Source organism: Cervus elaphus, chromosome 23 (assembly GCF_910594005.1).
Source record: "Cervus elaphus chromosome 23, mCerEla1.1, whole genome shotgun sequence".
Classification (NCBI taxonomy): domain Eukaryota; kingdom Metazoa; phylum Chordata; class Mammalia; order Artiodactyla; family Cervidae; genus Cervus; species Cervus elaphus.
Window position 1 is genome coordinate 29,576,428 of NC_057837.1, and position 15,011 is coordinate 29,591,438.

The window sequence follows — 15,011 nt, forward strand, 5'->3', positions numbered from 1 at the left end:
TCACATGGGGTTCTAAGAAATGACACAGAGCTCCCCAGCTTCCCCAACATCATGCAAAATTTTTGCAACATCATGCGAAATTCTAGTGTCACTGCCCAACCAGGGGATGACATTGATACAGAACATCCCATCACCACTGGATCCCTCCTGCTGGCCTTTTAACATCCTCCCTCATTCCCCTCCTCCTTGGCAATCACTATTCAGTCCTCAAGGTTTGCAATTTTGCCATTTCAAGAATGTTACATAAACAGGATCATACAATATATAACCTTTTGGGACTGGCTTTTTTTTTTCACCCAACATAATTCCCTGAAAACTCATCTAGTCAATCCAAAAATTTTTTTCTTAAGTCACATGAAATCAATCTCTCCCAGTGCTCACACAACACCAAACCTACACCCTTCAGCAGGGGACAGAGGCACTCTCTCTGGGAAGACTTCTAGCCTGTAGAATCTCAAATGGATGTTAGGACTCTGAAAATGAGGCCACCTTCTTTCAGAGAGCCTGTGGACACCAAAGTGAGACTGCAAACTGGTCCAATAGACATTCCAGATTCTTCATTTTCACTCTGATAAAACTGGACTTTAGAGGCATACTGTACAGTCTGTCATCACCAGCTACTACATTTCAGCCTGATGTTTTTATTTGTCCTAAGCATAGAAACTTGAATAGCTGATAGCCCATGACAGCTTTTCCTCTTTCTTTGAAGAGCTTGAGATAGACTCATAAGTTTATTTTTAAAAATTTTGTTGCTTGCTCTCATCTTTTATACAGTATACACTTTAAAATGAAGGTAGGATAAATACAGGTACCTCATTCAATTCTTAACCTCTGAGATCGACATTTTCCCCTTACCCTACAGATGCGCTTTAGCCAAAGCTTCAGTAACTTGCCTCGGGTTACCTATAAATCAGTCACTGAAGGGAGCCTGGAGCCAGATGTGTCTGTATTGCCGAGGCTCTGCATTGGTGTGAATCCCAAAGCTACACAGAGAAATGAATTGACCCTTGTGATTAGTTCTTAATAAACTGTGCTGATTATACCAGTAAGACCACTTCACTGCAGAAAAAACAGAGAAGCCAAAAGAACAAGCTTTTTGTGTACACACACACACTACACTAAAAACTAATGTTTTTGTATACAGACTACAAGAGCAACACTTTAAAAATAACTCTTTAAAATTGCCTGGTTTTAGCAAGTAAAATTTTATTAAACATGTAGTTTCAGCATACCTCTAATTCAGAATGACAAGTCATGTTACTAGCAAAAATACTGATGATCCATCAAGAGTTACAGTGCATTTCTCCCCTAAGTATTAGGTCACGATACCATTATGAAGGCTTCAAAAGGAAAATTCTCTCACGGGCTGAATTCTAGATTCCGTATTTTTCTATTAGCTCTCTTGCTTTAGAAATATAGGCACTCATGGCATCTTCCTTTGATAATCCTAGAAAGATACAAACAGGTTGACTCACCGACCGATGTAGTTGGAAATTAAGAAGGTTCGTGTAACACTTAAAAACTACCTTTTTGAAGGTTCCAGGCTTCCCACTTAGCCTTTCCTTTTAGATCTAACAGTGCTGGACACTCTGCCAAAAGAAGGAAAGATACATTCACAGAGTTACTTGTTATTCTATGCTTCTATACTGTTCAACGAAGTGTACTGTTATTTTTTAATATGACAGCACAATACCAATATCTATGTCTCCAGTTACAGACTGTTTGTACAGTCCATAGATCTCTTTTAGTTCCTCATCATCTGGCCTGGTTTTCAGCTTCTTCACGTCTTTGGGCGCCTTGTCAAAATCAGCCTAAAACAAAAAGACAGTGCATTTGCCAACTTTAGGCAGGTTTATCTGCTTCAGGAGAACTTAAAGAGGACAGGAAGCTTTCAATCAGAAATGAACTATTACTGCTCTGGTTCCACCAGGATTATCCTTATTTTAATTTGTGGATACTTCCTTTGGTCCTTACCTGTTACACGGACAATGCACCTACATATCTGATACAGAGAACAAAATAAAATTCTTAATATTTAAAATGTTTATCTAAATGTTTAAAAACTGAAGAATACATAAATAAATGGAAAGATAGTCCCTGTTCTTCAATAGAAAACATTAATAGTAAAATGTTCATCTTACCCAAAGTCATCAACAAATTCAATGCACTTCATTATCAAAATTCCAATGGCATTTTTCACCGAAAGAGAAAAAGCAATCCCAAAATGTGTATAGAACCATAAAAGCTAAAGCAATCTTGAGAAAGAAGAACAAAGCTGGCGGCATCACAATTCCTTATTTCAAATGATATTACAAGCTATGGTAAGCAAAACAGTATGGTACCGACATAAAAACGGACACAAAGATCCATGGAACAGAGTCAAGAGCCCAGAAATAAACCCATGCATATATGGTCAATTCATTTATGACAAAGGAGCCAAGAATATACACTGCAGAAAGGACAGTGTCTTCAGTCAACAATTCTGGGAAAACTGAATACACGAGCAAAAAAATGAGACTGGACCCCATCTTACACCACATACAAAAATCAACTCGAATGAAAGATTTGAACATAAGATTTAAAACTGTAAACAACTAGAAAAAGAGATAGAAAGTAAGTTCCTTGACATCATTCTTAGCAGTGATTTTTGGATGTGACACCAAAAGTAAAACTAGTTAAAACAAAAATAAACACAGGACACTATAGCAAACAAAAAACTTCTGCACAGCAAAGGAAACATCAACAAAATGAAAAGGCAACCTACTGAATGGGACAAAATATTTGCAAACTGTTTATCTGATAAGGGGCTAATATCCAAAATATATACAGAACTCGTATGACTGAACAGCAAAAAAAAAAAAAAAAGCAAAACAAAACAATCTGATTTAAAAAGAGTCAGGAGATTTTTCCACAGAAGATACATAGTGATCTGAAACAATGTTCCACATCATTAAGCATCAGGAAAATGCAAATCAAAACAACAATGACATATCTCCTCATATCTGTAAGAATGGCTATGATCAAAAAGGCAAGAAATAACCAGTGTTGATGAGGATTTGGCGAAAAGGGCACCCCATACACTGTTGGTGGGAATGTAAATTGGTGCAGCCACTGTGGAAAACAGTATGAAGCTTCTTCAAAAATTTAAAAAAGAACTACCATGTGATCTCACAATCCCACTTTGGAGTATTTATCCAAAGGAAATGAAATCAGTATCTTGAAGAGACATCCAAATATACTAAAATGTGTCAATACTAATGGCCTCTATTGGTAAGTTTCCTGTTTGTTTTTTTTTTAAATACCATCTATACTCTCCAAATTTCCCATAATGTGCATGCACATATTGTGTCTATAACAAGGGCAAAGTTAAAATGCTACATTACTTCCCTCAGCTTCCTAAGGGCAGGACAGGGCAAGACTGTCCAGGAGGTATAGGGATCCTTCCCTTCAGGGTTGGCAGGCATCTCAGGTGTTCTATTTGCTGTGAAGTCTCGTGCCATCTTCCAATGACAGCAACTCAAGTCCTTTTGGCAAGCTAAGCCTTGATACGAATTCTAAGGCTTCTCAGAAACCTGCTAAGTCCCTGCCTTCCAGGAAGGAGTTTTTGGAAGACTGTGCTTCATGTTTTGAGGGGTATGGAACCATCTAACAAGCTCATGAAAGTCTTGGACCCTCTCTATCCAAAAGTGGAGCCCTTGACCATTTCCCAGGCAATTTCAGAGGTCCCCTCTCTACTCTCTCCCCAGGCAGAGGAGAAAAACCCATTCCAGAGCAGGGCCCAGTGTCAGTCTTTCTCTCCAGCATGCCCTTCCCTGGCACCCCAACGTCATGCACTCGTGTTTTACGTGGCAGTTTCAGTGTGCCTTCTCCCAGCCCAGCTACGATGAGCCGTGGCGGGAAAAACATTGGGCTCATGTCAGGATCCTGGGTTTTAATTCTAGCTTGGAGACACACTGCCCTGGGACTCTGTGTAAGCAATGGAGCTCCCATGAGATTTGGCTTCAGCTAAAAAAAAAAAAAAAAAAAGGCATCAACCTTAGCCGGGAAGCATGAGGATGAAACAAGAATAAGACCGTAAATATTCTTGACTTCATTCTGTTGACTCTGCCAGCCCAGAGCTCACCACTTGTATCACACTATTGATTCAATATGTATTGAACACCTCTGAGGGGCCAGGCCTTGGGAGAGCAGACAGGGATGAACAGGGCAGCCAGCTTTCACAAAGCTCAGCATCCTGTGGGAGATGAGTGGGTCACAGTGATCATGTGATACTTGCTCAAGCAGAGGAGCAGTAGGTGTCCTGGGACCACAGAGAAGGGAACAGTTGTGAGGGTGGAAGGCACCTTCTCAGAGAAGATGATGCTTAGTTGAGCCTGGGGTGGGGTCAGTACCTAGCGGATGGACAGTGACAGGGAAGCGGGTTCCAGGCAGACCTAACAGTATTTATTAGGGCTCAGCACAAGGCTGGTGGGAAGGTATTTGTTCCCCCCAAGTATCCAGAACAGAGGATAGGCACAAACATTCATCTCAGTAGCAACAGCCTTGCCTTACAGAGTGCTGGCAGGTGGGAGGAGCCCATCTGAGCCCTGTACCTCCTTGTTGAACACATGAATGAAAAGTGAGTAGATATTAGGAGGGTCTGAAATTATCATAGGTTGCCAGGGTCTAGCCCCAGCAAGATCCAGGGGAACCCTCAGGATGAACGGCGTCGGCGAATGAGAGAGAGAGTGAGACAAAGCTCGGGGCTAAGTCTAAAGTTTATTTTCGCAGGGCCCCTTTGTACCCTTAACAACATCTTTTGGGGGGAAGTGCATATTGTTTACACACAGGTCATCTCAAAACATTACAGCAACTTGACCTTCAACAGAAACTGGATGTCACCCACATACTTTTTCGTTCACAAGAGTCTTTTTTATCATTTGGCCTTCAGGCCTGCTAACATTTTATGGCTTGCACCTGGTGTGACTTAAGCAACTTCAGTAGCCGACCCTGTTTTTCTTATAATTAATCTATTTTCTTTCTAATAAGTGTCATCTCTATGGGAACTAGATAGGATTACATTTTTACAGAACAGAAATGCGAAGGACTGCAGAAACAGCAGACATGGCACAAAACAGGCTCTCAGTCTAAAAGTTAACTACCTGCAAGAAGTTGCCAGCTAATCTCTCTCTAAAGTATTTCCTATTAGGCACATTTGTGGCTATCATATTTGTGGAGCTTTTCTCACCCTGTGAAGGGGCCTATGCTTAATAGTTTCTTTTGTTAGTGTACTGTGCTTAGGATGTTTAGAACAATCAAGAGCATTTTGTGCAATGAGATCACACATTTCTCAAACAAGCCAGAATGCCAGCAAAATGTTTGAAGTGAAGCATTTCCTTCATCCCTGGCCCCTTCATAGCGTACCAGCGTCCAGGAGATTTATTAATTAGGGTTTTAAGTTGGTCTTTATTCAGTGAAAGAGGAGCAGGAGAGCTCTCGGCAGGCAACACAAGAATCTGCAGCAGGGCAAACAAGAACAGCAGCAAAAGCTTTTAAGTTTCATTAGGTCCCATTTGTTTAGTTTTGCTTTTATTTCCAATATTCTGGGAGGTGGGTCATAGAGGATCTTGCTGTGGTTTATGTCAGAAAGTGTTTTGCCTATGTTCTCCTCTAGGAGTTTTATAGTTTCTGGTCTTACATTTAGATCTTTAATCCATTTTGAGTTTATTTTTGTGTATGGTGTTAGAAAGTGTTCTAGTTTCATTCTTTTACAAGTGGTTGACCAGCTTTCCCAGCACCACTTGTTAAAGAGGTTGTCTTTTTTCCATTGTATATCCTTGCCTCCTTTGTCAAAGATAAGGTGTCCATAAGTTTGTGGATTTATCTCTGGGCTTTCTATTCTGTTCCATTGATCTATATTTCTGTCTTTGTGCCACTACCATACTGTCTTGATGACTGTGGCTTTGTAGTATAGTCTGAAGTCAGGCAGGTTGATTCCTCCAGTTCCATTCTTCTTTCTCAAGATTACTTTGGCTATTCGAGGTTTTTTGTATTTCCATACAAATTGTGAAACACGTGCATCCCAATGTTCATCGCAGCACTGTTTATAATAGCCAGGACATGGAAGCAACCTAGATGCCCATCAGCAGATGAATGCATAAGGAAGCTGTGGTACATATACACCATGGAATATTACTCAGCTGTTAAAAAGAATTCATTTGAACCAGTTCTAATGAGATGGATGAAACTGGAGCCCATTATACAGAGTGAAGTAAGCCAGAAAGATAAAGAACATTACAGCATACTAACACATATATATGGAATTTAGAAAGATGGTAACGACAACCCTTTATGCAAAACAGAAAAAGAGACACAGAAGTACAGAACAGACTTTTGAACTCTGTGGGAGAAGGTGAGGGTGGGATGTTGCGAAAGAACAGCATGTATATTATCTATGGTGAAACAGGTCACTAGCCCAGGGGGGATGCATGAGACAAGTGCTCGGGCCTGGTGCACTGGGAAGACCCAGAGGAATCGGGTGGAGAGGGAGGTGGGAGGGGGGATCGGGATGGGGAATACGTGTAAATCTATTGCTGATTCATGTCAGTGTATGACAAAACCCACTGAAAAAATAAATAAATTAATTAATTAAAAAAAAAAAAAGAACAGCAGCAGAAAAGGGAGGAGGATATAGGGTAGGGTAGAGGCCGAGGCCAACCTGGAGGGTCCCTTATCCTAGACGGCTTTGCCTGTCAGGTATTTTCCTCGTGACCTCGTCATGGATGGGGTCCCAGACGGCCTTGCCTGCCTGATTTTCTTCATGACCTCGTCACAGGTGGGACCTCCCATAACGGCTCCCAGCAATAGGTGAGAAACAGATTTTTTTTTTTTTCTTTTAATCTTTGGCCACACCTCACCACATGCAGGATCTTAGTTCCCTGACCAAGGATGGAACCTACACCCCTTGCAGTGGAAGCACACAGTCTTAACCACTGGACCACCAGGGAAATCCCAGAAACAGGGACTTAAAGGTACAGTCATTTACACTTAATTCCAAGCACTCTGGGCCAAAGGGAAAGTTGGATAATGTTCCTGTGCTGCTGCAGAGCTGGGCTCGCGGCTTTGGGTGAGGAATTTCAACGCCTGCTGAGCTCACTCTGCTGGAGCCCGTACTCAGCACCCTGGCTGAAAGCTGACCTGCTGGATTTCCCCCGCGCCTGTGCCTAACGGGTCTTCAAAACAACTGCCTTAAAACCTCTCCTCACACCCTCTCCCGTTCCTGTTTTCGCAAGGCCCCCCGACCCCGCCCCTAGTGTAGCAGTGACCCTGGAGTACCACGGTCACATGGGGTGCATCCTGCCATGTACCCAATGCAAACATTTAAAATTTTTAAAGAATAGTTAGTGGTGACAGAAAGCTCATAGTACAAATTAAAAAAGAGAGAGAGCGAGAGAGCAAAATTATATAAAAAGCAAAGTGTGTGTATAAACATATACATTCACATATCACATAGATGTTTCTCGAACACTTGAGAAAGTAACCTAGTGCTAATGTGGTTATCACTTGGGTGAAGGAATGTCTGATGTTCTACTTTATATTATGGGCTTCCCTGGTAAAGAATCCGCCTGGTTTCATATCTGGGTTGGGAAGGTCCCCTTGAGAAAAGAATGGCTACCCACTCCAGTATTCTTGCCTGGAGAATTCCATGGACAGAAGAGCCCGGCGGGTTACAGTCCACGGGGTCACAAAGAGCCGGACAGGACTGAGAAACTAACACTTTCCCCTTTTTCTTTTTTACTTTACATTTCTTCCCTTTCCCCCAAATTTCCACCCTGAACATAAACTTTTTTTTCCCTCCAAAGACCACAAGAACAGTATATTTAAGATCGTGGTTTTCCAGATCTCTGCACTAGCTTGGAAGAGCCCCTAGGCATGCCAAGGAGCAAGGGGAGGCCGCCCACACCTCCCTCTCCAGGATGGGAAGAGATGGCTGGGCAGGACCCGCCGGGTCCGCTGGGAGCAGCCTGGCGCCCGCCCTCCCGCGGCGGGTGCCTGGTTTGCGTCTAACCAGTCCCCGGGGTTCACAAGAGTTGCCATAGGGAGCCCGGCACGCCGTCAACAGAATGCACCGGTGCGGATTACGCGCAATAAGGGGGCGCTGGCGATGGGGTGGGCGTGTCTCGGGGGTCCCCGCGGACAGCTACCGGGGACAAAGAGGACTGGCAGCAGCGGCCCGAAGTGCCGGGTCAGAGATGCGCCGCGACCCCGGCGGGGCGTCACGCCGGCCCCACGCCCCACTCGAGCGCTTTTCTCCGGGACGTACGCTCCTCCCCGCCCGCAGCAGCGCGCGCACACCCGGCTCACCTGCAGGGACATGGCGGCTAAACCTGGACGGTGCCTGTCTCTAAGCGCCGGGTTCCCGGGACCCGGCGCCCAGCGACTCCTTAAAGGGCAGCGCGCCTCCGCCCGCCGGCTCCCATTGGTCGCGCTCCCGGGCCCGGCCTATGCCCATTGGTCGCTGGCCCGCGAGGGCGGGGCTGGGCGGTGAGTGACACCGTCCGGGCCCGCGGGGCCGCGCTCTTCTCCCAGCCTAAGCCCTGCAGAGAGTTGTGCGCTGCCAGAGGTTGCAACTGGCAAGGCGCAGGGAAGAGAATTTAAAAGAGCTCCTCTCTGCCCCTGACTCGCTCTATTCATTCTCTAGAGGTTGTTTGCAGGAAATCCTGAGAGGTCTCTCCAGGGCACTGACCTCACTTGGGATTCTTTTTCATATATACCTCTGTCCTCTGCATGATTCTAAGAGCTTGGGTGGCAGACAGCGTTTATCTGGTGTCTCTGTCTCCCGACCCGTCTTGAGGCACAGCCCACCAGGAATGAAGAGGTAGTTTGCCTCTTCTCCTCATTATAAAAGGAGAGCCACTTACATTCTGAACACGCTCTGCAATCATCCCAACTAGATTTCAATTAGGGTAAAAAAAAAAAAACAAAAAAACAAAACACACAGGACTCTTCAACATGACCCCATTCTCCAGGGGAACAAACCCAGTGTCACTCCAAGTCTGCAGACACAGAACGGGGTTGTAATTCACGTCTGATTAAATTTTCAAAGAACTGGAACTGCATTTTCTGGTCATCTGAGGAGTTCATTACATACAAGTCTTCGTGGAGCAAAGTGATTGGAAGAAAGGGCAAACTCTGTTTTAAGAAAGCTATTGATTTGAAATGTCTAACAATGTAACAACATACAGGAGTTCAAGGCCCTAAAACGGTTTATCGTGTTTTTGCATAAGAAACATTTTACCTTGTTTTTGCATAAGATTACACTTAAAAATTATTTGCTACATCTTCATGTAAATCCCTTGGTTTTTTATTTTCTCCTCAAAACTATTTTCATAGGGAAGTCAATGAGTTTCCAAATAAAGGACAAAAAGCAAATTTTAGAACAATATACTGAAAGGGGAATTCCCTGGTGGTCCGGTGGTTAGGGCTCTGCGCTTTCACTGCTGAAGGCCAGGTTGGACCCTTGGTGGGGGAACTAAGATTCCACAAGCCATGTGGTATGGTCAAAAAAAAGAAAAAGAAAAAGAAATTCTTTTTTCTGTACTGGGCAGAATTTTTTTCAAAATTTCCCAGCGATGAGAAGCACACTAAAAGGCACAATGGAAATAGCAGCTGAAGAAGAGCAAGTGCTCTGTCTACTGGAGAAAGTCCTGTTTATCAGTGTGTGTCAGCTGGGAGCAGTGAGCTCCAGTATGGGTGTGTATCTGCAGTTGAGACATTTTGATATTATAGTCATTATAAAAAAATCAGGAGGAAAAGAGAGGGACGATACACTGTGCTCCATTTTATTCTCTAAGTCTAGAATGTTATTTTAAGCACTCTTTCCAAAGCATGTTCTTCTCTTGAGTTGCCATCCTCCTACTGGTTGCCAGAGCCGTGACTGGCCTGTCTCAAGGAGCAAAAAGAAACAACAGAAACATCAATGTCCTCTGTTCAGTGATCATCATATACTAGGTACAATGAAAACTCAGTTTTGTGGAAACTTTAGGGAGTCAGTCAAGCTGGATAATAAAGATTTTTATTTTTACTATTATTAAGTATTGATTATAAACCAGTATGCATACATACATAAGTATTTTTAAAAATAAAGGGCGCATTTATGAGCATACCACCAATTTAAGAAATAGAACATTCCTCTTTACCTCTGTGACTCTCCTGGTTCCATTCCATCCTATCCTCCTTATTCACTCACACTTTCATTCATCTAATCCAACAGTTATTGAGTGCCAAATGAGCCAGGCACCCTTCTAGGCTTTTGAGAAACATCAGTCAGCAAAACAAACAAGAATCCCTATCCTTGTGTTACATTTTGGCAGGGGATGACAGATAATAAACATATACAAAAAGCAAATTATACAATCTATTGAATGTTAGGTGATAGGTGCTATTTCCTTTTGTAAAGATTTTTTTGATTTGGAACATTTTTTAAGTCTTTATTGGGCTTCCTTAGTGGTCCAGTGGTTAAGAATCCGCCTGCCCATGCAGGGGACACAGGTATGCCCTAGTCCAGGAACTAGATCCCACGTGCTGCAGAGTAATTAAGCCCATGCACCACCACTACCGAGCCTGCACTTTAGAACCCGTGAGCTGTGACTTCTGAAAGCTAAGTGCCTCGGGCCGGTGCGCTGAAACAAGAGACGCCACTGCAATGAGCAACCTGTGCACTGCAACCAAGAGTAGCCCCTGCTCACCACAACTAAAGCTCTCATGCAGCAGTGAAGACCCAGCACAGCCAAAAATAAGAATAAATATTAAAAAATAAAATCTTTATTCAATTTGTTACAATATTGCTTCTGTCTTATGTTTTTCTGGGTTTTTAGCCATGAGGCATGTGGTATCTTAGCTCCCTGACCAAGGGTCGAAACTGCGCCGCCTGCATTGGGATGTGAAGTCCCAAACACTGGACTGCCAGGGAAGCCCCTGATAGGTGCAGTTTTCAAAAAGAGCAGAGCAAAGAGATGGAGAATCTCGTGCATATGGAGTGGGGAGGTGACTTGCAGTTATAAACATGTCATCAGGATGGGCCTCATGGGAAGATAACATTTGAGTAAAAGTTGAAGGAGGTGAGGGAGCTGGCCTGGAAGATCCCTGGGGAAGAGATTCCCTTGCAAAAACAGCATCCAGTACAAAGGCACTCAGAAATGAGCTTCCTGGCAGGTGTGATGTGCCCATGGGGCTGGCGCAGAGGAGCAAAAGAAGAGGTCAGAGGATAGGAGATGGGGACCCAATCACATAACACCTTGCCTGAAAGCATTTGGCTTCAAGGGGGAGTCAAACAGAACCACCGAAGGGTTCTCAGTGAGGACTGACATGATCTGACTTACTTTATCTTTTTTTTTTTTTTTTTTTTAAGACTCTCTTCTGTTACGATGACTACAAAGAACAACATTGGAAGCAAGAGTCTTATTGTAATAATAATCCAGGAGAGAACTTATGGGTGTCTCCAACTCAGGTGGCAGCAGTGGAGGCAGTGAGATGTTCAGATTCTGCATTTATTTTGAAGGTAAAGTCAATAGGAGACCCTGATAGATTCTGTATCGGTATGAAAGAAAGAGAGGAGTCAGGACAGTTGTGAGATGTTTGCCTTGAGTAACTGGAAGAACTATAGGTGGAGTTGGCCTGATGGGGTGGCAAAGATCAGAGAGTCCCTTGTACAGCAAGATCAAACCAGTCAAATCCTAAAGAGAATCAACTCTGAATATTCATTGAAAGGACTGTTGCTAAAGCTGAAGCTCCAATACTTTCCCCACCTGATGCAAAGAGCTGACTCATTGGAAAAGACCCTGATGCTGGGAAAGATTGAAGGCAATAGGAAAAGAGGGTGGCAGAGGATGAGATGGTTGGATAGCATCACTGGGTTCAGCAGACATGAACTTGGGCAAACTCCGGGAGATAGTGAGGGACAGAGAGGCTTGGCATGCTGCAGTCCATGGGGTTGCAAACAGTCAGACATGACTTAGAAGCTGAAAAACAGCAACAAACATCAGAAGTTCCACCGTGGACATGCTGCATTTGAGATATCAGACATCCAAGTGGAAATGTGAAATGGGCAGTTAGATATTCAAGTCTCGACTGGGCTGGGTGTATAGATCTGAGACTCAGGGGTTCAATTTCTGAAACTTGGATGGCCCTAGAAACTCAGTGTGTATGGAGGAGAGATGGAAACAGAACTGAAGAGTGAGCCATGGGAAATTTCAACACTAAATGTTTGGGGGGAAGAGCACGAAGGAGACAGAGAAGTGATCACTGAGGTGAGAGAAAAACCAAGAGAATGCAGAGTTGAGGAAGCATCATGAGTGAGAAAGTATGTTTTGTTGTTGTTGTTGCTCAGTCGCCAAGTCAAGTCCAACCCTTTGCAACAGCATGGACTGCAGCATGCCAGGCTTCCCAGTCCTTCACCATCTCCTGGAGTTTGCCCAAGTTCATGTCCAAAGTATGTTAAGTTAGATGAAGACTGAGAATTAGTAATTGGATTTAGGTCATTGTCCAGATCACTGATGACCTGATAGGAAGTTTTAATGCAGTCGTGAGGGTGGGGTTGGGGGGCAAGCCTGACTAGGGTGGGTTTAAGAGAAATCATGAGACTTAACATATTGATAGTTTCTTGGGCTCTGCATTTGTTTATCCCCCCACCTACATCACATTGTCTTAATTATTAAAGCCTCCCAATTTTGTTCTTCTTCAGGAAGGCCTGTCCTTGGCACCTTGCTCTTCTATATAAATTTTAACATCCATGAGTCGAGTTCCATAGAAGATTCTTGAATTTCTCTTGTCATTGCATGGGAATTCTAGCACATACAACAAGCTGGGGAAGCATCCTCTTGTTTTTGTCTTCCGGAAGAAATAAAGTAGAATGGGGGAAAAATTTACAAACGAGAGGTTGCTCAGCCATCAATGAGTTGAGCTGACCTTGTTCTTGCTGTCTCCCTCACTGTCCTTGCAGTAAGAGGCCACTTTCAAAACACAAAGAGAACCTGGCCGCTTATCCATCGAGTCTCTAACCTGCAGCCAGAATGAGCTCCTATAGCCCAAACAGCATCTGAGCGCCTGCTGCACGCACATTTCAGTTTCATCCCAGCTCTCTTATGATCAACCCCAAACTCTTTTCACAGTGGTCGCTTAATACTAGTCAGGCCTGCTCAGTAAAATTCGCCCAAGAGATTTTCCCCGGAAGCACCCGTTAGGAGTTCTGATACGTTACCAACCCTGGCTCCCCTCCCCCACAAGCACGAACGCAGAGCCAACGCCGCAGAGATGCGCGGCCAGGCGGCCCGGATGCAAACAGTCAGCTGCGGGGGCAAGGATTGCCCCACCTCTTGTCTCCCTGGAGGCTACTGGCCACTTTTTGAAGGTAGAAGATGCAATGTTGTTTTTTTAGCGGGGCGAGTGGACACAATGCTTTCCAAATCCGCAGAAGCGCAGCTTGCCACGGAAAAGAAGCTACGTTGAGAGGCGGGCGTGACCGTTTGGACCCCCGTCCTCTTGGCCCCGGCGCCAGGCATTCACAGCAGCGCAGGCCTCCGGCGCAGTTCGCGCTGACGCCCTTTGCTTCCAGCACCTGGCTGAAGCCCTGCACCTTCTCGCTGGGCTCCATGAGGTTCGCGGTCTTCAAGCGTCGTGAGCATCACCTGGCCTTCCCACGGTTTTTCTTTCTCACCGCCTGTGCTCCCACTCCATGAGGGGGAACTGTCTCCCATCCGCCTCACACTTTCAAGATGTCTTCTGACAAAGCGGAAACACAGAAATTTCAGTATGAACTTGAACTTGAACCTGGTGAAGAAGCCCTTGCTGGTCCTTCGGAAGGAAGGCTGGGGTGGCTTATCCTTCAGAGGTTGCCTCAATGGATGGAGCTTCCTTTGGACACACCCTGGAGGACGCAGGTTCCTTCTGTGGCTCTGCCACTACTTCTGATGGGTGGGTGGAAGAAAAGGACACCCTTGGGAGTCTGGGCTGGGGACACAGCCCAGCTTCCCAATGGGGCATGGCCCTGAGGCCTTGGTGAGCCATAATGCGGGGATCTCTATGCAGGCGTGGCTTTGTCAGGGAGACTGGGGTGTTGGAAGGGTGCAGAGCCCTTAGAGCCCTTGACCTTGGCAGGGTTAGGCTGGCTTTGCCCCTTTGCATAGAGGCCTGGCCGGGGCTTGCTCACTCCCAAAGCAGGCAATTCCTGCGTTGATTTGTGCTGGAGGCTAGGTGGTCTCTTCCCCTCCTTGGCTTTGCCACTGCCCTTCTGCCCTACACTTGGTCCTCCTCAGGTGGCTTATGTTCTGTGTTGTCCCTCTGAGTATTGTTAGAATGGGAATTAGTGGAAGGGGCTGCCAGCTTGCTGACACCTCACTGCTGTGTGTTAGCAGAAACTTTGGGTGGATCCTGGGTGGGCTGCTGTTGATTAGATCCACCAAAGTCTGGGGTTTCGGGGCGATGATGTGGCCCTCCTGCTCGGCTCTCTTGTACCTCAGAAGCAGAGAGATGGCCATCACTTGGTTGTGCTTCCAGCCATCAGTGAGCCTTGGACTTCTTGCCTTTTGTCACGCTGGACGCCACCATCAGGGTTCCTGGGAGTCAAGAGAGTGGCTCCATGCAAGGTTTGGTTCATCTTCACGACCTCTGTTTATCCACGGATCTTTCCTGATGAGCTCTAAAGTGCCTTTCTTGCTGGGATTGAGAATGAGAAATTTCTTGAGCAGTTCACATTTCCTGGACATGTGAAAGGGCATATGGTCTATTCCATTAAGTACTGATTCCTGCAGCTCCTTGAAGGCAGGAGTCCATCAACAGGTAAGGGGTTTGCAGACCAGTGTATATAGGATGATTCTCAGATTCCACACGTCTACTGTGGGTCTGTCTTATTTGGACTTGGAAGAGTTCCAGGGTGGCCTAAAGGGGGACAGCCAGTGAAGATATCTAGTTTGTTGCCAAAGGTGAATGTAACGCCAAAGCCATAGTCTTCAAAGTTTTCTTCACATCAGCACCCA

The 15,011-nt window shown here is 45.0% G+C and overlaps 1 protein-coding gene across 1 annotated transcript; it reads right to left on the reverse strand.

Annotated features, from left to right (window-relative positions):
• Positions 1–1,186: 1,186 nt before the first annotated feature.
• Positions 1,187–8,370, reverse strand: LOC122681576 (acyl-CoA-binding domain-containing protein 7-like). The gene is made up of 4 exons (XM_043883801.1): positions 8,344–8,370; positions 1,694–1,811; positions 1,527–1,589; positions 1,187–1,447 (listed from the first exon to the last, which is right to left on the reverse strand). Exons 1-4 carry the CDS (start codon positions 8,353–8,355, stop codon positions 1,374–1,376), a joined length of 267 nt encoding a protein of 88 aa, XP_043739736.1. The 5' UTR covers positions 8,356–8,370; the 3' UTR covers positions 1,187–1,373.
• Between the last annotated feature and the right edge of the window lie 6,641 nt (positions 8,371–15,011).

Bases quoted from the DNA above. Each gene is read 5' to 3' on its own strand.
- LOC122681576 (XM_043883801.1), bottom strand. The intron at 1,590-1,693 runs GTATTGTGCTGT...TTCTTTTGGCAG, and splicing joins AACTGGAGACATAGATATTG to AGTGTCCAGCACTGTTAGAT. The intron at 1,448-1,526 runs GTAGTTTTTAAG...GTATCTTTCTAG, and splicing joins AGCCTGGAACCTTCAAAAAG to GATTATCAAAGGAAGATGCC.